Source organism: Cherax quadricarinatus, chromosome 56 (assembly GCF_038502225.1).
Source record: "Cherax quadricarinatus isolate ZL_2023a chromosome 56, ASM3850222v1, whole genome shotgun sequence".
NCBI lineage: Eukaryota > Metazoa > Arthropoda > Malacostraca > Decapoda > Parastacidae > Cherax > Cherax quadricarinatus.
This window is the reverse complement of record NC_091347.1, coordinates 5,638,545-5,662,692: the sequence shown is the minus strand read 5'-3', so window position 1 is coordinate 5,662,692 and position 24,148 is coordinate 5,638,545. Positions and strand designations below refer to the sequence as shown.

The 24,148-nt window shown below is 39.5% G+C and overlaps 1 protein-coding gene across 5 annotated transcripts in view; it reads left to right on the top strand.

The window, feature by feature from the left end:
* The window catches only part of Rad17 (Rad17 checkpoint clamp loader component), a gene marked incomplete at its 3' end in the record, with an annotated part of 202,403 nt that overhangs the window by 134,820 nt on the left and 43,435 nt on the right, over positions 1–24,148 (top strand). For all 5 annotated transcript variants that reach the window (XM_070097049.1, XM_070097048.1, XM_070097045.1 and 2 more), the window contains 1 exon segment: positions 1,350–1,547. In XM_070097049.1, the coding sequence (XP_069953150.1) occupies positions 1,350–1,547 (198 nt within the window).

Here is a 24,148-nt window from a genome sequence, read left to right as displayed (position 1 = left end):
TGGGAGGGTGTATAAAGGTAGAAAGTTGAAAGTGAACATAGATAAGAGTTAGGTGATGAGCATGTCAAACGATTTAGATAAAGAAAAATTGGATATCACATGGGAGGGAGAGAGTATGGAAGAAGTGAATGTTTTCAGATATTTGGGAGTTGACTTGTCAGTGGATGAGTTTATGAAGGGTGAACCTAACCATAGAATTGATGAAGGAAAAAAGGTGAGTGGTGCATTGAGGTATCTGTGGAGACAAAAAACGTTATCCATGGGGGCAAAGAAGGGAATGTACGAGAGTATAGTGGAACCAACACTCTTATATGGGTGTGAAGCTTGGGTTATAAATGCTGCAGCGAGGAGACAGCTGGAGGCAGTGAAGATGTCCTGTCTAAGGGCAATATGTCGTGTAAATATTATGCAGCGAATTCATAGTGTGGAAATTAGGAGGTGGTGTGGAGTCACTAAAAGTATTAGTCAGAGGGCTGAAGAGGGGTTGTTGAGGTGGTTTGATCATTTAGAGAGAATGGAACAAAGTAGAATGACTTGGAGAGCTTATAAATCTGTAGGGAAAGGAATGCAGAGTAGAGATTGTTCCCTAAAAGGTTGGAGGGAGGGGTTAAAGGAGGTTTTGTGGGCGAGGGGCTTGGATTTCCAGCAAGCATGTGTGAGCATGTTAGATAGGAGTGAATGGAGACGAATGGTTTTTGGGACCTGACGAGCTGTTGGAGTGTGAGCAGGGTAATGTTTTGTAAAGAAATTCAGGGAAACCGGTTAGCCAGACATGAGTCCTGGAAATGGGAAGTACAATGTCTGCACTTTAAAGGACGGGTTTGGGATATTGGCAGTTTGGAGGGACATCTAAATTGTCATATCTGAGCACCTCTGCAAAGACAGTGGTTATGTATGTTTTGATGGTGAAAGTGTTGAATGATGATGAGTTTTTTCTTTATTTTTGTATTTTTCTTTCTTTTTGGGTCACTCTGCCTCGGTGGGAAATGGCTGATGTGTTAAAAAAAATTACCATCTACAATTACATTATCATTTTTATATGTTTATAATTTGGAGAGAGGAAGATAAAGATGTTTGCTATTTTTGGGAGTCCACGCAATGTAACCCTATTTTTCCTGTATGTTCTTCAGTTTGTTTTAGATTTTTTTTCTTAGACACATTTTTCAAGAACATAACTACCATCTTAATTGACGGTCTACTGTATATTACAAATGAGTTTTTTGTTCAGCTTTGCCTGAAACTGTGGTAAGAGGTGGTATTCATTTTAGTTCTAATATCAGAAGAGGCTGATCAAATGCAGTACAATATCATCATATAAGTTAACTCAGATTATGAAACTCTGCTGGCAGATTCAAGTCACCTTGAAGGGTTATTCACTGGATCATCACAGACAAGAAAACTGACAAGACATAAATCCCTTAACAAAGCTCAACCAAGAAAAGATGTTTCTATAAAATGTGATAATCTTGATGGATTTGCTGCAATAGGAGGGAAGGATGCTTCTCTCTTTCTCTTCAGAGCTCTGGGAAAAGTTCTATACTGCAAACGTAAGTGTTAACTTTTATGATTAAAATTTCTGTTTTATTTGCCAGTGTTTTGTTCTGCATTGTCTACAGCACTTTATACTTCTTCATATAATTGTCTAAATATTAATATGGCATATAGAGTGAATCATACACTTCTGTACACTTGGTTTGCCCTGAGCTATGTGCATATACAGGTCCTCCATCACAAATCCGGCATCATTGGGACCTGTAGTGTGCCAGATTACTGAGTTTGCTGGATTACAGAGTAGTTAGGTTAGAATATTATTTTATTATTATTTATTATCACACCGGCCGATTCCCACCAAGGCAGGGTGGCCCGAAAAAGAAAAACTTTCACCATCATTCACTCCATCACTGTCTTGCCAGAAGGGTGCTTTACACTACAGTTTTTAAACTGCAACATTAACACCCCTCCTTCAGAGTGCAGGCACTGTACTTCCCATCTCCAGGACTCAAGTCCGGCCTGCCGGTTTCCCTGAATCCCTTCATAAATGTTACTTTGCTCACACTCCAACAGCACGTCAAGTATTAAAAACCATTTGTCTCCATTCACTCCTATCAAACACGCTCACGCATGCCTGCTGGAAGTCCAAGCCCCTCGCACACAAAACCTCCTTTACCCCCTCCCTCCAACCCTTCCTAGGCCGACCCCTACCCCGCCTTCCTTCCACTACAGACTGATAAAATTAACCAACTTGACTGACGCAAAAATCGAACATTTCCGGTACTTTGAGCTCCATTTCAAGGTACTTTTCGTCATGAATGCAATCAAAATCATGTCTATTTCTGTAATAGATCTTCCATTCTATCAAATGAGTACAAAAAATGAGAATACAACCATAAAAACCACATGAAAATATACTGCAAAGAGGCAGCTAATGGCTGAGAGGTGAACTCCCTTATTTATCATCCATCTTTATTATTTTTGTTGTACATTAAGAAGCATCTTTCCATCATACATTGCCCAAGTTTCAATTAGATAGCCCAACAAACAACCGAGAAAAAAAAATATTTACCAAAAATCATATATGGCAAGCCCAAGCCAGGTACTGGAAATAAGTCACTTTGACTTTTCTGAGTTATCCTAGGTTCTCTATACATACGCTGCTATGTATGATAATCTATGTAACTGTATTTTTGTATACCTGAATAAACTTATTTACTTCTAGTCTGTCAACTGAGTACAAGAAACCGCCCATTCACTTATTTCAAGTACCCAATAAAGTGGTCAGAAATTGGCATTTCGGCCAATTTCACACAAATTTCAACAGATGCCAATTTCAAAATAGGATCCAGAATAAACAATGCAGACATTCCTGGCACTAAAATAACATTTTCTCTGTTCATTAGTCATGGCTCCAGGCCCCTCTTATATTACTCTTGCTTACCATTTTTAATTTTTATTCACACAAAAAAATAGAAGATTTACTGTTATGCAGACTGCTGCATTATTGTAATAATTGTATAAATAATGTCAAGCCATTCTTGACTCCGTATTGGAATTTGGACTGGCAGGCGGACAGGTATTGGATGGTGACGTCATTTGTTTACTCTTGAGCTTCGCTAAAGAACAGAACATTTTCGCTACTGTGAGTGCAATTTCAAGGTACTTTTCATCATGAAAGCAATCAAAATCATATCTATTTCTGTAATATATATTTCATTCTATCAAATGAGATCGAAAAAATGAGAATATAAACATAAAAACATACAAAAATATACCGCTAAGCAGCCGCTAATGGCTGAGAAGTGAACTCCGCTATTTATGGTCTGATTTCTTGCACTTTTGGTGTACGTTAAGAAGTATCTTTCCATCATACATTGCCCAAGTTTGAATAAGATAACCCAACAAACAACTGAGAAAATAATATAATAATAATAATAATAGTAACAATAATAATATCTTTATTTACTACACATACATGAAAATAAGAAAAAGTTTTGGAGTGAGATTAACAAGTTAAGAAAGCCTAGAGAACAAATGGATTTGTCAGTTAAAAATAGGAGAGGAGAGTTATTAAATGGAGAGTTAGAGGTACTGGGAAGATGGAGGGAATATTTTGAGGAATTGTTAAATGTTGATGAAGATAGGGAAGCTGTGATTTCGTGTATAGGGCAAGGAGGAATAACATCTTGTAGGAGTGAGGAAGAGCCAGTTGTGAGTGTGGGGGAAGTTCGTGAGGCAGTAGGTAAAATGAAAGGGGGTAAGGCAGCCGGGATTGATGGGATAAAGATAGAAATGTTAAAAGCAGGTGGGGATATAGTTTTGGAGTGGTTGGTGCAATTATTTAATAAATGTATGGAAGAGGGTAAGGTACCTAGTGATTGGCAGAGAGCATGCATAGTTCCTTTGTATAAAGGCAAAGGGGATAAAAGAGAGTGCAAAAATTATAGGGGGATAAGTCTGTTGAGTGTACCTGGTAAAGTGTATGGTAGAGTTATAATTGAAAGAATTAAGAGTAAGACGGAGAATAGGATAGCAGATGAACAAGGAGGCTTTAGGAAAGGTAGGGGGTGTGTGGACCAGGTGTTTACAGTGAAACATATAAGTGAACAGTATTTAGATAAGGCTAAAGAGGTCTTTGTGGCATTTATGGATTTGGAAAAGGCGTATGACAGGGTGGATAGGGGGGCAATGTGGCAGATGTTGCAAGTGTATGGTGTAGGAGGTAGGTTACTGAAAGCAGTGAAGAGTTTTTACGAGGATAGTGAGGCTCAAGTTAGAGTATGTAGGAAAGAGGGAAATTTTTTCCCAGTAAAAGTAGGCCTTAGACAAGGATGTGTGATGTCACCGTGGTTGTTTAATATATTTATAGATGGGGTTGTAAGAGAAGTAAATGCGAGGGTCTTGGCAAGAGGCGTGGAGTTAAAAGATAAAGAATCACACACAAAGTGGGAGTTGTCACAGCTGCTCTTTGCTGATGACACTGTGCTTTTGGGAGATTCTGAAGAGAAGCTGCAGAGATTGGTGGATGAATTTGGTAGGGTGTGCAAAAGAAGAAAATTAAAGGTGAATACAGGAAAGAGTAAGGTTATGAGGATAACAAAAAGATTAGGTGATGAAAGATTGAATATCAGATTGGAGGGAGAGAGTATGGAGGAGGTGAACGTATTCAGATATTTGGGAGTGGACGTGTCAGCGGATGGGTCTATGAAAGATGAGGTGAATCATAGAATTGATGAGGGAAAAAGAGTGAGTGGTGCACTTAGGAGTCTGTGGAGACAAAGAACTTTGTCCTTAGAGGCAAAGAGGGGAATGTATGAGAGTATAGTTTTACCAACGCTCTTATATGGGTGTGAAGCGTGGGTGATGAATGTTGCAGCGAGGAGAAGGCTGGAGGCAGTGGAGATGTCATGTCTGAGGGCAATGTGTGGTGTGAATATAATGCAGAGAATTCGTAGTTTGGAAGTTAGGAGGAGGTGCGGGATTACCAAAACTGTTGTCCAGAGGGCTGAGGAAGGGTTGTTGAGGTGGTTCGGACATGTAGAGAGAATGGAGCGAAACAGAATGACTTCAAGAGTGTATCAGTCTGTAGTGGAAGGAAGGCGGGGTAGGGGTCGGCCTAGGAAGGGTTGGAGGGAGGGGGTAAAGGAGGTTTTGTGTGCGAGGGGCTTGGACTTCCAGCAGGCATGCGTGAGCGTGTTTGATAGGAGTGAATGGAGACAAATGGTTTTTTAATACTTGACGTGCTGTTGGAGTGTGAGCAAAGTAACATTTATGAAGGGATTCAGGGAAACCGGCAGGCCGGACTTGAGTCCTGGAGATGGGAAGTACAGTGCCTGCACTCTGAAGGAGGGGTGTTAATGTTGCAGTTTAAAAACTGTAGTGTAAAGCACCCTTCTGGCAAGACAGTGATGGAGTGAATGATGGTGAAAGTTTTTCTTTTTCGGGCCACCCTGCCTTGGTGGGAATCGGCCAGTGTGATAAAAAAAAAAAAAAAAAATGTACAAGGTATACAGGCCTAGCTGACATCAGTGACATACTACTATATAGAAAGCCCCTTGTTATGCAGAGTATTTCAAGAAAATTAGGTCAGTGTCCCAGGATAACACCCACACTAGTCAGCTAACACCCAGGTACCCATTTACTGATGGGTAAACATAGACAACAGGTGTAAAGAAACACGCCTAATGTTTCTACCCTGGCTGGGAACTGAATATTTACCAAAAATCATATATGGCTAACCCAAGCCAGGTACTAAAAATAAGCCATGTTGACTTTTTTGGGTTATCCTAGGTTCTCTACACATCTGCTGCTATTCGTGATAATCTATATAGAGAAAAATAACTTTTTTGTTTCAGGTTTATGGTGCAGTACGAGTGTATATCACAGTTAGCCCTGTGCTACACTCCGTTTTCTCTAATGTAAGCCCCCAAGACAGGGATAGGAGAATGGTATTTGTATACCATATCCTCTTTATACCTCTGTCGAACTGCTCGGTGTTATGCCAAATATTATTTATTCTGGAGTATTTAACATGTTTTATGTTATTTATATTGTTTCTTATGTCATATTAGATCAACTGTGATAGGCAAATAAGCTGTAGTGTTGATATTAGCATAATAATAAAGCATATTCTCCTGCATCGTGAGACTGAGCTCATGGCAACCGACAGTGGCTTCAAAGCCACCTTATCTTTAATGGATAATGTACTGTGTAGGTGCTTTACATAATGAGAAGCATTTCTTTTATTCATTGGAACCATGGCTAGGGCTAAAAGTAAGCAGGTTAAAACAATAAATGGAGAAAAAGAAATTGGAATGACTTATGCAGCAAGTAGCGCCACCAAACAGTACCAGCAGGTTGGTGTGGCGACCCTGGAAATTTGAAATTATGCTAGCCAAAATTAGTGCCGAATAACTGAAGGAACCGAATAACTGATTGCCGGATTTGTGATGGCGGACCTGTACTACTGTAGTTGATTTTGGAATATAGCTGACACAAAACCTATATAACATTGAACTAATGGCATGATCACTTTAAATGAGGAATTAAAAAAAGGAATCAAGAACAATTACACATACCATCCGACTTACGACCTGCTCGACTTACAACCACTCGACTTAGGACCATGTTTTTTATGCCAAATTTCTGAGAAATAAACAACTATTTGTGTTGTACACAGTGTTTATCCTAAACCTTACAGTATAAAATACAGTACTAACAACATAAAAAGTAAAGTAAAACATGAAATACCAAGGTCAAGGTGATGGAGAAGTGATCAAGGTGACGTGTACTTAGCTCAGTGGTGACGTGTACTTAGCTCTGTGAAGACCTGTTTGCACGCTCTCTACGAATTGAAGCAAGATGCCCTCCATCGAGCAACTTTACCAACAGCTTAAGGAAGAATTGAGGATGGCGAAGATGGAGATTCGGCGACTGACCGAGGAAAACAAGAAGATTCGTAGTAGTCCTCCTGTTTTGAGTCCTCAGGTCAAGAAAGGAAACTGGTCAGTGGCTGGACAGCAGGGAACGAAGTTGACGATCAAGAAGACGAATGGAAAGGTAGAAACGATGAAGAAGAAAGAGACTGCCGTGGAAACTGTTGTGGAAACATCTAATGCATTCTCAGTGCTACCCGACGAATGTGAGTCAACTACTGGGAACGTCACGACGAACGACACCAAGGAAGGTAAGAATATTGTTGTTGTTGGGGATAGCCAAGTTAGGTATATGGATAGGGCGTTCTGCTTGAAGGACAGGAGTAGGAGACAGAGAGTTTGCTTTCCTGGGGCTGGGATGGAGGATATTGTTAGCCATCTGGATGACATCATGAGAGGTAATGGGAGCAATCCTATTATCTGTCTCAGTGCTGGAGGCAACGATGTTGGCAGACGTAGGAGTGAAGACCTGATTAGCAGGTATAGGTCAGCAATAGAAATAATTAGGAGGAAGGGTGGGAACCCTGTCATATGTGGCATTTTGCCAAGGAGAGGAGTTGGAAATGAATGGTTGTCCAGGGCAATTGGTGTCAATTGCTGGCTGGACAAATACTGTAAAGAAAATGCAGTAACATTCATTGACAACTGGGACCTCTTCTATGGCAGAAATGACATGTATGCCAGGGATGGGGTTCACTTATCTAGGTCTGGGGTGGGAGCACTGGCAACTGCAGTGGAGGGAGCTGTTAGGACTTTAAACTAGGAATAGTTAGTGGTATGGGTTTTGGCAGGAAAACAGTGAAGTCCCAGTGTAGTAATATGAGTTCTAAAGGAACTAGTAATAAGCAGAACGAGGTAGATATTGAAAAGCCAGTGACATTGGGTGATAAGGACAGTAATGGGTTTAGTAGAAAAACAGAAATGAGCAGGAAGGGTAAAGAGAAAGGAGAGTGTTTCAATGTTTATTATGCTAATAGCCGTAGTGCTAGGAATAAGATGGACGAGTTGAGATTAGTCGCTAGTGCAGGTAACATTGATGTATTTGCCTTAACTGAGACGTGGTTTAATTCAAAAAGTCGGGACATGCCTGCGGAATGTCACATTCAGGGTTTTAAATTGTTCCAAGTAGATAGAAGTATCAGGAAGGGGGGTGGAGTGGCATTGTATGTCCGAGATCGCTTGAACTGTTGCATAAAAACGGGTATTAAGTCTGAAGCAACACATACAGAGTCTATTTGGATAGAATTTTCAGAGGGGCATGAAAAACTGATTTTAGGAGTGATATACCGTCCCCCAAACTTAGATAGGGACCAACGGAGACTACTATGGGAGGAAATTGTTAAGGCCACAAGGCATGATAATGTAGTAATTCTAGGAGACTTTAACTTTAACTTTAGTCATATTGATTGGAATTTCTTGACTGGGAATTTAGAATCATACGACTTCTGAAGTAGTTCAGGATTGTTTTTTAAAGCAGTTTGTGACAGAACCTACGAGGGGAAATAACCTGCTTGACTTAGTTCTGGCAAACAATGAATCCCTTGTTAATAATTTAGAAATTTCAGAGGAACTGGGTGCTAGCGACCACAAATCAATTACATTTAGCATTGAATGGAAGTACGATAGTAGCGATAACTCAGTAACAGTCCCAGATTTTCGCTTAGCAGATTACGATGGGCGTAGAGAACACTTATCATCTGTTGACTGGGGTAACAAAGAGAGCTATCAATATGACAGTTTTCTGAACACTATACATGCTGCTCAAAGAACGTTTATCCCATATAAAGAAATTTGATCAAATAGAAATGACCCAAAATGGATGAATAATAGGCTGAAATATCTACTAGGGCATAAGAAAGGAATTTATAGGCGTATCAAAAGAGGTGAGGGTCATCTTATGAATCAGTATTATGGCATTAAGAGGGACATGAAAAAGGGGATAAGAAAAGCTAAAAGGGACTATGAAATTAAAGTTGCTAGGGATTCTAAAACTAACCCAAAGAGTTTATTCCAGGTCTATAGAACAAAAGTTAGAGATAAGATAGGTCCCCTTAAAAATAACTATGGACATCTTACTGACAAAGAGAATAAAATGTGCTCGATTTTAAATAATTATTTTCTCTCGGTTTTTACACAGGAAGACACTAGCAGTATTCCAGTAATTAATTTTTATAGTGGGCTAGAAGAAGATAAATTATGTAACATCACAGTCACTAGTGAAATGGTTATGAAGCAGATAGACCGACTGAAGCAAAATAAGTCGCCGGGTCCTGATGAGGTTTTTTCAAGGGTTCTTAAGGAATGCAAAATGGAACTCTGTGAACCATTAACTAATATTTTTAATTTATCTCTTCAAACAGGTGTAGTGTCTGATATGCGGAAGATGGCTAATGTAATTCCTATTTTTAAAATGGGACAAGTCATTACCATCAAATTACCGCCCAATAAGCGTGACCTCAATTGTAGGCAAATTACTAGAGTCAATTATAGCTGAGATTATAAGAAGCCAACCCGATAAGCATAGCTTGATTAACGATACTCAGCATGGATTCACAAGAGGCCGGTCTTGTCTAACTAATTTATTAACTTTCTTCAGTAAAGGAGGATGGGTATGGGGTGCATAATAAGCATATTAAACTAAACTTCAGTAAAGCTTTTGAGGCTGTTGACCACGATAAAGAATTTGATATTATTTACTTAGATTTTAGTAAGGCTTTTGATAGAGTTCCGCACAAAAGACTATTAAAGAAAGTGGCAGCTCATGGCATTGGGGGAAGGGTGCTCTCATGGATCGAATCATGGCTCACAGACAGGAAGCAGAGAGTGTCCATAAATGGGGTTAAATCCGAGTGGGGATCGGTAACAAGTGGCGTTCCACAGGGGTCAGTCTTGGGACTGTTGTTGTTTATGATATATATTAATGATCTTGATGAAGGAATTAGTAGTGATATGAGCAAATTCGCCGATGACACAAAGATAGGTAGGATAATTGATTTAAATGTAGATGTTAGGGAACTTCAGAAAGATTTAGACAAACTCTATTCTTGGTCAGAAAAGTGGCAGATGCAGTTCAATGTAGATAAATGCAAGGTTCTGAAGCTCAGGAGTGTCCATAACCCTAGCACTTACAAGTTAAATAATGTAGAACTTAGCCATACAGATTGCAAAAAGGACTTGGGGGTTATGGTAAGCAGCAACCTTAAACCAAGACAGCAGTGCTTAAGCATACGTAATAAGGCAAATAGATTATTGGGATTTATATAAAGAAGTGTAAGCAACAGAAGTCCAGAGGTCATACTGCAGCTTTATACATCATTAGTAAGGCCTCACCTAGATTATGCAGCTCAGTTCTGGTCTCCATATTACAGAATGGACATAAATTCGTTAGAAAACATTCAGCGTAGGATGACTAAATTAATACATAGCATTAGAAATCTTCCTTATGAAGAAAGATTGAAGACTCTTAAGTTATATTCACTTGTTAGACGAAGAATGAGGGGAGACCTGATCGAGGTGTATATGTGGAAGATAGGTGGAATAGGATATTAATAAGGTCTTGAGGATATCTCTCCAAGAGAGAACCCGCAGTAATGGATTTAAATTAGATAAGTTTAGATTTAGAAAGGACATAGGAAAGTATTGGTTTGGAAATAGGGTGGTTGATGAGTGGAACAGTCTACCTAGTTGGGTTATTGAGGCTAAGACTTTGGGTAGCTTCAAGTTTAGGTTGGATAAGTACATGAGTGGGAGGGGTTGGATTTGAGTGGGACTTTCACATAAGAGCTTATTTCTTGGGTAGCATTGAAAATTGGGTTGGGCAAATATTTTGTTAGTGGGATGAATTGTAAAGGACCTGCCTAGTATGGGCCAACAGGCCTGCTGCAGTGTTCCTCCTTTCTTATGTTTTTATGTTCTTAAAACAAAATAGTCATTACAAAAATGTTTTGTTGATATTCAGTAGTAAAGTTCGACTTACGACCGGTTTCTCGGAACCGAACTCGGTCGTAAGTCGGATGGTAGGTGTATTTATAAAGTAACACTAAACCATTGTGTGTGTTTGTGTTTGATGGGGTCATGATGCAAACAATCATGAAAGAGAAGCCACACTTTGCAGAGCAAGTTTTTATTGAAATAATGCCCCAGTATTCAGATCAAGCTGTTGATTGAACCTTTTAACCCTTTCAGGGTCTGTCTCGTAGATCTACGGCTTTACGTTCAGGATCCAAACCGTAGATCTACGCCATGAGCTCAGCTCACTCTGATAAACTGTGAGTGGCAAATTTGGGCCTAGATATGAGAGAATACATCTGTGGTATGTGTGCACCACATAAAACAAATCCTGCAGCACACTGTGTATAATGAGAGAAAAAAACTGAGACCGTGATTTTCGATTAAATCAGCGAATTGGTGTTTTGTTGTATGTTTTTTATAGTTGTATTTGCGATTTCTTGGTCTCATTTGACAGAATGGAAGACATATTACAGAAATAGAAATGATTTTGATTGGTTTTAGCACTGGAAATGGCTTGAAACTGAGCTCAAAGTAGCGGAAATGTTAAATTTTTGCCGATGCTCAAGAGTAAACAAATGGCCTCACACGTCTAATACACACCTGCTGGTGGGCCTAATATACATTCACAAATGTGGTGATGATATTTATACAATTATTACAATATTGCACAACAGTAAATCTTCTATTTTTTGGTGTGAATAAAAATTCATTGTGAATAAAAAATCAAAATGGAATTTATTTGTAAAGCCTCAAAACGTAACTAATGAACAGAGGAAATGTTAGTTTAGTGCCAGGAATACCTACATTGTTTATTCTGGACCCTATTTTGAAATTGGAATATTTTGAACTTTGTGTTAAATTGGCCAAATTACCAATTTCCGATCATTTTATTTTGTAGTTGAAACAGTTGACTTGGCGATTTCTTGTGCTCAATTGATAGAATAGAAGTAATGCTAGTGAAATAGCTAAGAATTTGGTTGACTGGAATAATGTAATTAGCCTAAAATGGGAGTCAAAGTCAGCAAAATCGCAGATTCGTAAATATCGCCGACACACCAAAATTCGCGAGAGCATAATTTCGTAAATTTTCCATCAAATTTTGTACTTTTTGTTGTATTACCTTCACAAAAAGATTCTCTACCATTTCATAAGAAAAACTAAAAAAATTTATTTTTTTTTTTAAATTCTTGGACACTGGGGCACCATTTCAGATTATGGCCTTGGACCCTGAAAGGGTTAACCATGTCCAAAGTACTAGTATGTACAGTTTTTTTTTTTTTTTTTTTTTTTTTTTTTGCCTTAAATTATGCTGGCACCTGCCAGTATTTCTGACTTCAGTTCAACTTTTTGGGCCTCCTACAACCTCCTCATGTCTTTGAAAAAATTATAAGACTAGGCAGGTCCACACAGTGCATCATGGGATATCATTGCTTAACTAGCGTAAGTAAACAGTGAATGTGGAACTACCAGGAAATTATCTTATTCTTTCAAAATTTATTAGCTTCATGGTACTACTATTCAGATTCAGCCAATAACACACTATGTAGATTTAACTTAGGACAACCCGATATAGTCAAACTATGTGACTTATTTCCATGAGTATTACACCTTAACCCTTTCAGGGTCCAAGGCCAAAATCTGAAGTCACGCACCAGTGTCCAAGAAATTTTGAAAAAAAAAAAATTATTTTTTCTAACAGAATTAAAGAGCATATTTTTGTGAAGGTAATAAAACAAAAAAAAATTAGAATCTGTTAAGTACTTACCGAGATACAGTGCCAAGAAGTTTGTAGAAAATGATGTGGTGGCGGCAACATCGATGAATTCCACATACGCGTATTATATTATTTTGTTGTTTTAGTTGTTTTTTCTTTTCTTTTCCAATTTTTTTCTATTCCTACTAACATTTGGGGCCTGAGAGACCAATACTGTATATAATTGATATATATATACTCACTGTATTGAACACAATAACCGCACTAAAGTTATTATCATATTATTGTTTACCACTGTTGTTTATTACAATAAACATGCACAAATATTGTATAATACTAATGTTCTATCATATATTTACATATTTACAATCACTGGACATGGTTTTAGAACTGCTGGAGCTTGTGGAACTCCTTGAAACAAGGCACCATGCACAGAGGCACCTTACATTCCTCACACATAAACCGAGTGTCTTTGCGTCTTTGTTGCCGTCGTTTTGTTTGTGCACAGACAATGCATCTCTTCTGAGCAAATTTCTTTTGAGTTGAAGGAAGCTGTATTATGAAATGATCACCTTCTCTTCTCAAACGCTTGGGTATATTGTGATGAATTCGAGGACCATGTTGTATTGCAGGTGTTGTTACCTGGTACTTCATTATGAGTTGTCTGACAACAGACAAACAAAATTCACCATACGGTGGTCTGTTACCAGTCTTTATTTGGTACATATTATATGCATTCAGCATTGAAATGTCCATGAGATGGAAGAAAAGTTTCATGTACCACTTGTAACTCTTACGAACACAGTCAACAAAACCAATCTGCATGTCACACTTGTCAACCAAGCGCATGTTTTGTGTATAATCAATCACTGTCACTGGTTTTCGAATACGTTCATTAGTCACTCGATCAACTTTGCCACTGTCTTGCATTTCATTACGGTGAATGGTTGTCAACAATGTGACATCTCGTTTGTCATGCCACCGTAATGCCATGATGTCATTGGCAGTAAACACCTGCACGTCATCACCACGAACACCTGCGTTGAGCCTGGGCATATGTTTACGATTAGAACGCACTGTGCCACACACATCTGTCTTGTTCACTCGCATGAAATCACTGAGTAATGGGCTTGTGTACCAGTTATCGGTATATAATGTATGGCCCTTACCAAGATAAGGTGCCATCATGTTTCTCACTACGTCACCTGATATACCCAATAACATCTTGGTATCTTTCAATGTTTTACTACCCGTGTATACAACAATATCCAACACCAGGCCACTGTCACAATCACAGAGTACAAACAATTTTATACCAAAGCGGTTCCTCTTGCTCGGTATATACTGCTTGAATGACAGTCTACCTTTGAACAAAATCAAAGACTCGTCAATTACAAGATTCTTGAATGGATAAAAGTATATCCTGAACTTTTGTTTGAGATACATGAAAACATTTTTAATCTTGTATAACCTGTCACTTCTGTCAGGCCTGGTTTTGTCAGAGAAGTGTAACATACGTAACAGTAAGATAAACCTGTTCACTGGTATTATTTCACTGAAGGATGGGGTACAAATTAGCCGATCTGTGGACCAGTATGCTTTTATATTATGCTTATAGACGTGAGGCATAAGCATTATTGTTGCAAATACATTTCTGCAACAGTCGTCTCTTTCCACCTGTGTAGTCTTGACTGTGGTGATAAGATCGTATTTGCCATGGTGTACTGAAAATACTTATTACTTTCTCTGACAATAATTTCCATCAATGGCTGGTCAAAGAATAATTCAAAGAATTCCAGTTCATTGGCCGTGGTTCCAAGGGGACAGGTAGGTAGAATTCCACTTTGCGAGTCATCAAAGTGGTGAGGGCTGGGAACAAAATTGGGATTTTGCTGCCAATCCCAGATACGGTTTGCTGGTGGATACTGGACATCATAGGCTGGTTGTACGGGTGGTTGTGGCGGGTTGGTGGGTGACGCTCCGCTTTGTCCTTGAACTGACGAGTCAGCAGCGTGGGTTCCCGCGTGGCACAGCGAGTCACGCATGGCGGTGCCACTACCACCACCAGCCCCACTAACACCATCCACTGATGTCTGTGGCCCATCCATGCCAAGTGTAGCCACATCATCCTCACTATCACTACCTAAAACGGGTGTAGGGCCACGGGATGTACTCCGGGATGTACTCCGTCCCCTGGGCACAGCATAGGGTACACTACCCGAGCGCATGCGGCGGCGAACATACCGACGCTTCACTGGTGAATATGTTTCCTCACTATCACTACTCGAATGATCGTCGAGCGCAATAAAATCACAATCCACGTCAGAATCACCGTCATTACTGAAGTCAGAGGCCAGGCCACGGGAAAATATTAGTTTTCTCTTACGTTTAGGAACACCCGACCGTGAGTCACGAGTGCCCACACCAGAGGTAGAAGGTCGAGGATCGTCGGGGTTTTCTGCACTATTATCGATATCCTGGTCATTATTTTCGGTCACTAACTTATCAAAGCCGTAGAATTCGTCTTCATTTCCACTTCCATCAGTGTCAGAACTATCAGACAGGAAGAGGAGAGTCCCAATTTTCCGGGGAGTGAGAGCTGACTTGCGACGAGGCATGGTGAACAAGGGTGACTGAGCCGGCGTTCCCACAATGCTATGCAGGCGCCTAGATTTTTTGTTTATGGCACACACCCACGGCGCAGACCCATTCTCTCATATGTAGGCCTATGAGCGCTTTCGCGCTAAATTTGACAGCGCTAGAATTTTGGCATAGATCTACGGTTTGGACACTCACCGACCAGCCGTAGATCTACGGGACGGACCCTGAAAGGGTTAAGACAATTGTAATATAAAATTTTCTTGTAATTATATGTTTTAAAGTGGTCTGGAAGGAACACAGGTGTTATGGACAGAAATTACATTGTTTATATAACCCAGGCTATTCCTTCACTCCTGAATATGTAATATGTATATATAATATATGTATATATAATTTTAATTGAGCTATGTGTAGAAAGAAATTTGGTAAAAAGTAATACATGTTTTATGAAAAAGAGGATAAATATACAAGGTATGATGTAGCACGTAATGAAAGTAGTTTGTTAGATTATGTATTGGTGGATAAAAGGTTGATGGGTAGGCTCCAGGATGTACATGTTTATAGAGGGGCAACTGATATATCGGATCATTATTTAGTTGTAGCTACAGTTAGAGTAAGAGGTAGATGGGAAAAGAGGAAGGTGGCAACAACAAGTAAGAGGGAGGTGAAAGTGTATAAACTAAGGGAGGAGGAAGTTCGGGTGAGATATAAGCGACTATTGGCAGAAAGGTGGGCAAGTGCAAAGATGAGTAGTGGGGGGGTTGAAGAGGGTTGTAATAGTTTTAAAAATGCAGTATTAGAATGTGGGGCAGAAGCTTGTGGTTATAGGAGGGTGGGGGCAGGAGGAAAGAGGAGTGATTGGTGGAATGATGAAGTAAAGGGTTTGATAAAAGAGAAAAAGGTAGCTTATGAGAGGTTTTTACAAAACAGAAGTTGTTATAAGAAGAGCAGAGTATATGGAGAGTAAAAGAAAGGTAAAGAGAGTGGTGAGAGAGTGCAAAAGGAGAGCAGATGATAGAGTGGGAGAGGCACTGTCAAGAAATTTTAATGAAAATAAGAAAAATTTTGAAGTGAGTTAAACAAGTTAAGAAAGCCTAGGGAAAGTATGGATTTGTCAGTTAAAAACAGAGTAGGGGAGTTAGTAGATGGGGAGAGGGAGGTATTAGGTAGATGGCGAGAATATTTTGAGGAACTTTTAAATGTTGAGGAAGAAAGGGAGGCGGTAATTTCATGCACTGGTCAGGGAGGTATACCATCTTTTAGGAGTGAAGAAGAGCAGAATGTAAGTGTGGTGGAGGTACGTGAGGCATTACGTAGAATGAAAGGGGGTAAAGCAGCTGGAACTGATGGGATCATGACAGAAAGGAAAGGGGACAAAAGAGATTGTAAAAATTATAGAGGAATAAGTTTACTGAGTATACCAGGAAAAGTATACGGTAGGGTTATAATTGAAAGAATTAGAGGTAGGACAGAATGTAGGATTGCGGATGAGCAAGGAGGTTTCAGAGTGGGTAGGGGATGTGTAGATCAAGTGTTTACATTGAAACATGTATGTGAACAGTATTTAGATAAAGGTAGGGAAGTTTTTATTGCATTTATGGATTTAGAAGAGGCATATGATAAGAGTGGATAGAGGAGCAATGTGGCAGATGTTGCAAGTATATGGAATAGGTGGTAAGTTACTAAATGCTGTTAAGAGTTTTTATGAGGATAGTGAGGCTCAGGTTAGGGTGTGTAGAAGAGAGGGAGAATACTTCCCGGTAAAAGTAGGTCTTAGACAGGGATGTGTAATGTCACCATGGTTGTTTAATATATTTATAGATGGGGTTGTAAAAGAAGTAAATGCTAGGGTGTTCGGGAGAGGGGTGGGATTAAATTATGGGGAATCAAATTCAAAATGGGAATTGACACAGTTACATGAGTTTGGGAATGGTGTAAAGGTAGAAAGTTGAAAGTGAACATAGAAAAGAGTAAGGTGATGAGGGTATCAAATGATTTAGATAAAGAAAAATTGGATATCAAATTGGGGAGGAGGAGTATGGAAGAAGTGAATGTTTTCAGATACTTGGGAGTTGACGTGTCGGCGGATGGATTTATGAAGGATGAGGTTAATCATAGAATTGATGAGGGAAAAAAGGTGAGTGGTGCATTGAGGTATATGTGAAGTCAAAAAACGTTATCTATGGAGGCAAAGAAGGGAATGTATGAAAGTATAGTGGTACCAACACTCTTATATGGATGTGAAGGTTGGGTGGTAAATGCAGCAGCGAGGAGACGGGGAGACAGAGGCAGTGGAGATGTCCTGTCTAAGGGCAATGTGTGGTGTAAATATTATGCAGAAAATTCGGAGTGTGGAAATTAGGAGAAGGTGTGGAGTTAATAAAAGCATTAGTCAGAGGGCAGAAGAGGGGTTGTTGAGGTGGTTTGGTCATTTAGAGAGAATGGATCAAAGTAGAATGATATGGAAAGCATATAAATTTATAGGGGAAGGAAGGAGGGGTAGGGGTCGTCCTTGAAAGGGTTGGAGAGAGGGGGTAAAGGAGGTTTTGTGGGCGAGGGGCTTGGACTTCCAGCAAGCGTGCGTGAGCGTGTTAATTAGGAGTGAATGGAGACGAATGATACTTGGGACCTGACGATCTGTTGGAGTGTGAGCAGGGTAATATTTAGTGAAGGGATTCAGGGAAACCGGTTATTTTCATATAGTCGGACTTGAGTCCTGGAAATGGGAAGTACAATGCCTGCACTTTGAAGGAGGGGTTTGGGATATTGGCAGTTTGGAGGGATATGTTGTGTATCTTTATACGTATATGCTTCTAAACTGTTGTATTCTGAGCACCTCTGCAAAAACAGTGATAGTGTGTTAGTGTGGTGAAAGTGTTAAATGATGAAAGTATTTTCTTTTTTGGGGATTTTCTTTCTTTTTTTGGGTCACCCTGCCTCGGTGAGAGACGGCCGACTTGTTGAAAAAAAAATATATATATATACAGTGGACCCTCGACTAACGCTATTAATCCGTTCCTGAGAGCTCATCGTTAGTCAAAATAAACGTTAGTCAAGTTAATTTTCCCCATAAGAAATAATGGAAATCAAATTAATCCGTGCAAGACACCCAAAAGTATTGAAAAAAAAAATTTTAACACATGAAATATTAATTTTAATACACACAGTGAAGAAGACATGCACAGTTACATGACACGTACCTTTATTGAAGATCTGGTGATGATTGATGGGATGGGAGGAGGGGAGAGTGTTGATGGTCTTAGTGTTTAGAAGGGGAATCCCCTTCCATTATGACTTGAGGTGGCAAGTCCTTTTTCAAGGTTACTTCCCTTCTTCTTTTAATGCCACTAGGACCAGCTTGAGAGTCACTGGACCTCTGTCGCACATATCTGCCCATAGAGGCCTGTACCGCCCGTTCCTTTATGACATTCCTAAAGTGTTTCACAACATTGTCAGTGTCACCATTAAACACTTGTTCAGGTTTCAGTCCTTCACTGTCTATGTACTCCTTGAATTCCTGCACATATTTTTCAGCTGCTTTTTGGTCCAAACTGGCAGCCTCACCATGCCTTATCACACTATGTATGCTACTACGATTCTTAAATCTCTCAAACCAACCTTTGCTGGCCTTAAATTCACTCACATCACCACTAGTTGCTGGCATTTTTCTAATTAAATCGTCATGCAACTTCCTAGCCTTTTCACATATGATCGCTTGAGAGATGCTATCTCCTGCTGTCTGTTTTTCGTTTATCCATACCAATAACAGTCTCTCAACATCTATCACTTGCGATCTCAGTTTCGAAAACATAGTTGCACCTTTGGCAAGAACAGCTTCCTTGATTGCCGTTTTCTTGGCCACAATAGTGGCGATGGTTGATTGGGGTTTTGTGAACAGTCTGGCCAGCTCGGAGACACGCACTCCACTTTCATACCTAGCAATGATCTCTTTCTTCATATCCATAGTAATTCTCACCCTTTTTGCTGTAGGGTTGGCACTAGAAGCTTTCTTGGGGCCCATGGTGACTTATTTTGCACGTGCAATCACTAAAAAGGCTGTGATAATATGAAATGTTCCTATTGTATGCTTGGAAGTGACCGCGGTGGCTGGCTGGCTTGTAAACACTGGTCAGAAGTGGACGCGTCTCAGACGGAACGAATAGTGTTGGTCGAGTTTTTTAGCACTAATCGAGGCAAAATTTTTGCGATAAAATGTATCTCTAGTCAGATTTATCGTTAATCGATGCCATCGCTGGTCGAGGGTCCACTGTATATAATTTTAAAGGTAGTAGGTTGGTAGACAGCAACCACCCAGGGGGATACTGCCGTCCTGCCAAGTGAGTGTGAAACGAAAGCCTGTAATTGTTTTACATGATGGTAGGATTGCTGGTGTCCATTTTTCTGTCTCATAAACATGCAAGATTTCAGGTATGTCTTGCTACTTCTACTTACACTTAGGTCACACTACACATACATGTACAAGCATGTATATACACACCCCTCTGTGTTTTCTTTCTAGTTCTTGTTCTTGTTTATTTCCTCTTACCTCCATGGGGAAGTGGAACAGAATTCTTCCTCCGTAAGCCATGTGTGTTGTAAGAGGCGACTAAAATGCCAGGAGCAAGGGGCTAGTAACCCCTTCTCCTGTATATATTACTAATTGTAAAAGGACAAACTTTCATTTTTCCTTTTGGACCACCCCGCCTCGGTGGGATACGGCCGGTGTGTTGAAAGAAAGTAAATAGGTTGGTAGACAGCAACAACCCTGTGGGGTACTACCATCCTGCCAAGTGAGTGTGAAACGAAAGCCTGTAATTGTTTTACATGATGGTAGGATTGCTGGTGTTTTTTGTCTGTCTCATAAATATGCAAGATTACAGGTACGTCTTGCTACTTCTGCTTACACTTAGGTCACACTACACATACATGTACATGTTTATTTATACACACTCATCTGAGTATTCTTTGATTTTATCTTAATAGTTCTTGGTCTTACTACTTTTCCTTTTATATCCATGGGGAAGTGGAATAAGAATCTTCCCTCCATAAGCCATGCGTGTTGTGAAAGTCGACTAAAATGTCGGGAAAAATGGGCTAGTAACCCCTTTTCCTGTAATAATTACTAAAAAGAAAAAGAAGAAGAAAATTGTCAAAGTGGGAAGTCGGAATGTGCGTGGATGTTGTGCAAATGATAAGAAAGAGATGATTGTGGATGTTATGAATGAGAAGAAGCTGGATGTCCTGGCTTTAAGTGAAACAAAGCTGAAGGGGGTGGGAGAGTTTCAGTGGAGAGGAATAAATGGGATTAGGTCAGGGGTTTCAAAGAGAGAGCTAAAGGAGTAGTAGCAATAATGTTGAAGGATAAGTTATGGCAAAAAAGAGGGACTATAAATGTATTAATTCAAGGGTTATGTGAAAAGTGGGTTATAGTAATCGTATATGCACCTGGAGAAGAGAGAAGTGTAGAGGAGAGAGAGAGAGATTTTGGGAAATATTGAGTGAATGTGTGGGGAGTTTTGAACCAAGTGTGAGAGTAATGGTGGTTGGGGATTTCAATGCTTAAGTGGGCAAAAATGTTGTGGAGGGAGTAATAGGTAAATTTGGGCTGCCAGGGGTAAATGAAAATGGGGACCCTTTAATTGAGCTATGTGTAGAAAGAGGTTTGGTAATAAGTAATACATATTTTATGAAGAAGAGGATAAATAAATATACAAGGTATGATATAGCATGTAATGAAAGTAGTTTGTTAGATTATGTATTAGTGGATAAAAGGTTGATGGGTAGGCTCCAGGATGTACATCTTTATAGAGGGGCAACTGATACATTGGATCATTATTTAGTTGTAGCTATAGTTAGAGTAAGAGGTAGATGGGAAAAGAGGAAAATGGCAACAACAAGCAAGAGGGAGGTAAAAGTGTATAAACTAAGGGAGGAGGAAGTTCGGGTGAGATATAAGCAACTATTGGCAGAAAGGTGGGCTGGTGCAAGTATGAGTAGTGGGGAGGGTTGAAGAGGGTTGGAATAGTTTTAAAAATGCAGTATTAGAATGTGGGGCAGAAGTTTGTGGTTATAGGAGGGTGGGTGTGGGAGGAAAGAGGAGTGATTGGTGGAATGATTAAGTAAAGGGTGTGATAAAAGAGAAAAAGTTAGCTTATGAGAGATTTTTACAAAGCAGAAGCGTTATAAGAAGAGTAGAGTATATGGAGAGTAAAAGAAAGGTAAAGAGAGTGGTGAGAGAGTGCAAAAGGAGAGCAGATGATAGAGTGGGAGGATGCAATGTAAAGAAATTTTAATGAAAATAAGAAAAAATTTTGGAGTGAGTTAAACAAGTTAAGAAAGCCTAGGGAAAGTATGGATTTGTCAGTTAAAAACAGAGTAGGGGAGTTAGTAGATGGGGAGATGGAGGTTTTGGGTAGATGGCGAGAATATTTTGAGGAACTTCTAAATGTTGACGAAGAAAGGGAAGCGGTAATTTCATGCACTGGCCAGGGAGGTATACCATCTTTTAGGAGTGAAGAAGAACAAGATGTGAGTGTGGGGGAGGTGTGTGAGGCATTACGTAGAATGAAAGAAATAAAGCAGCTGGAACTGACGGGATCATGACAGAAATGTTTAACGCAGGGAGGTGGATATAGTGTTGGAGTGGTTGGTATTTTTGTTTAATAAATGTATGAAAGGGTAAGGTACCTAGGGATTGGCGGAGAGCATGTATAGTCCCTTTATATAAAGGGAAGGGGGACAAAAGAGATGGTAAAAATTATAGAGGAATAAGTTTACTGAGTATACCAGCAAAAGTGTACAATAGGGTTATAATTGAAAGAATTAGAGGTAAGACAGAATGTAGGATTGCAGATGAGCAAGGAGGTTTCAGAGTGGGTAGGGGATGTGTAGATCAAGTGTTCACATTGAAGCATATATGTGAACAGTATTTAGATAAAGGTAGGGAAGTTTTTATCGCATTTATGGATTTAGAAAAGGCATATGATAGAGTGGATAGGGGAGCAATGTGGCAGATGTTGCAAGTATATGGAATAGGTGGTAAGTTGCTGTAAAGAGTTTTAATGAGGATAGTGAGGCTCAGGTTAGGGTATGTAGAAGAGAGGGAGACTACTTCCCGGTAAAAGTAGGTCTTAGACAGGGATGTGTAATGTCACCATCGTTGTTTAACCCTTTGACTGTTTCAGGCCCCTTTCTGAAACTGTCATTCTATGTCACTCAATTTTTGAAAAAAAAAAAAAAAATTTTTTTTCTTATGAAATGATAATCTTTTCCCGATGGTAATGACACCAAAAGTTCGAAATTTGGTCGAAATCTCATGGAATTATGCTCCCTCGAAGTTAGCGGTCTCGGCGACATATGCGTATCGGCAATTTCACCGACTTTGAACCCTATTTTCAGCCAATTCCATTGTTCCAGTTGACCAAACTCATAGCTATTTCTTTAGAACTCCATTTTATCTATCAGCTGAGTACAAGAAACCTCCCATTTACTAATTTGGACTACCCAATATGGTGGTCAGAAATTGGCAATTTGGCCAGTTTCATGCAAACTAAAAAAGATGCCAATTTCAAAATAGGGTCCAGAATAAACAAGGTAGACATTCTTAGCACTAAAATAACATATGCTCTGTTCATTAGTCACATCTCTAGGCCCCTCTTATATTATTATTGCTTTCTATTTTGATTTTTTATTCATACAAAAAAATACAAAATTTACTGTTATGCAGACTACTGCATTATTGTAAAAATGGTATAAATAATATCAGTGCACTAGTGAAAGAATATTAGACTCTCCAGTGGACGTGTGGTGTGATTTATTTACTCCTGAACATTGGTAAAAATCGAACATTTCCGCTACTTTGAGCTCAGTTTCAAGGTCGTTTTCATCGTCAAAGTAATGAAAATCATCTCTATTTCTGTAATATGTTTTCCATTTTATCACCTAAGACCATGAAAGCGCGAATACAACGATAAATACTATATGAAAATGCACCTCAAAGTCCGCGTTTTATTCCAAAAAAACGATCAGTTTTTTTTCTCATTACGCAATGTGTGCTGCAGGATTTTTTTTGTGGTGCACACTGACCACACAGACCCATTCTCTCACATGTGGGCCTACCAGCTTTCTCCCGCTTGATTTGAAGCCGCTAGAATTATTGAGTATATATACGTCAGAAACATTGGCTCGTGAGACATATTTATACGTCGAAAACAGTCAAAGGGTTAATATGTGTATTTATAGATGGGGTTGTAAAAGAAGTAAATGCTAGGGTGTTGGGGAGAGGGGTGGGATTAAATTATGGGGAATCAAATTCAAAATGGGAATTGACACAGTTGCTTTTTGCTGATGATACTGTGCTTATGGGAGATTCTAAAGAAAAATTGCAAAGGTTAGTGGATGAGTTTGGGAGTGCATGTAAAGGTAGAAAGTTGAAAGTGAACATAGAAAAGAGTAAGGTGATGAGGGTATCAAATGATTTAGATAAAGAAAAATTGAATATCAAATTGGGGAGGAGGAGTATGGAAGAAGTGAATGTTTTCAGATACTTGGGAGTTGATGTGTCGGCGGATGGATTTATGAAGGATGAGGTTAATCATAGAATTGATGAGGGAAAAAAGGTGAGTGGTGCGTTGAGGTATATGTGGAGACAAAAAACTTTATCTATGGAGGCAAAGAGGGGAATGTATGAAAGTATAGTAGCACCAACACTCTTATATGGGTGTGAAGCTTGGGTTGTGAATGCAGCAGCGAGGAGGCGGTTGGAGGCAGTGGAGATGTCCTGTCTAAGGGCAGTGTGTGGTGTAAATATTATGCAGAAAATTCAGAGTATGGAAATTAGGAGAAGGTGTGGAGTTAATAAAAGTATTAGTCAGAGGGCTGAAGAGGGGTTGTT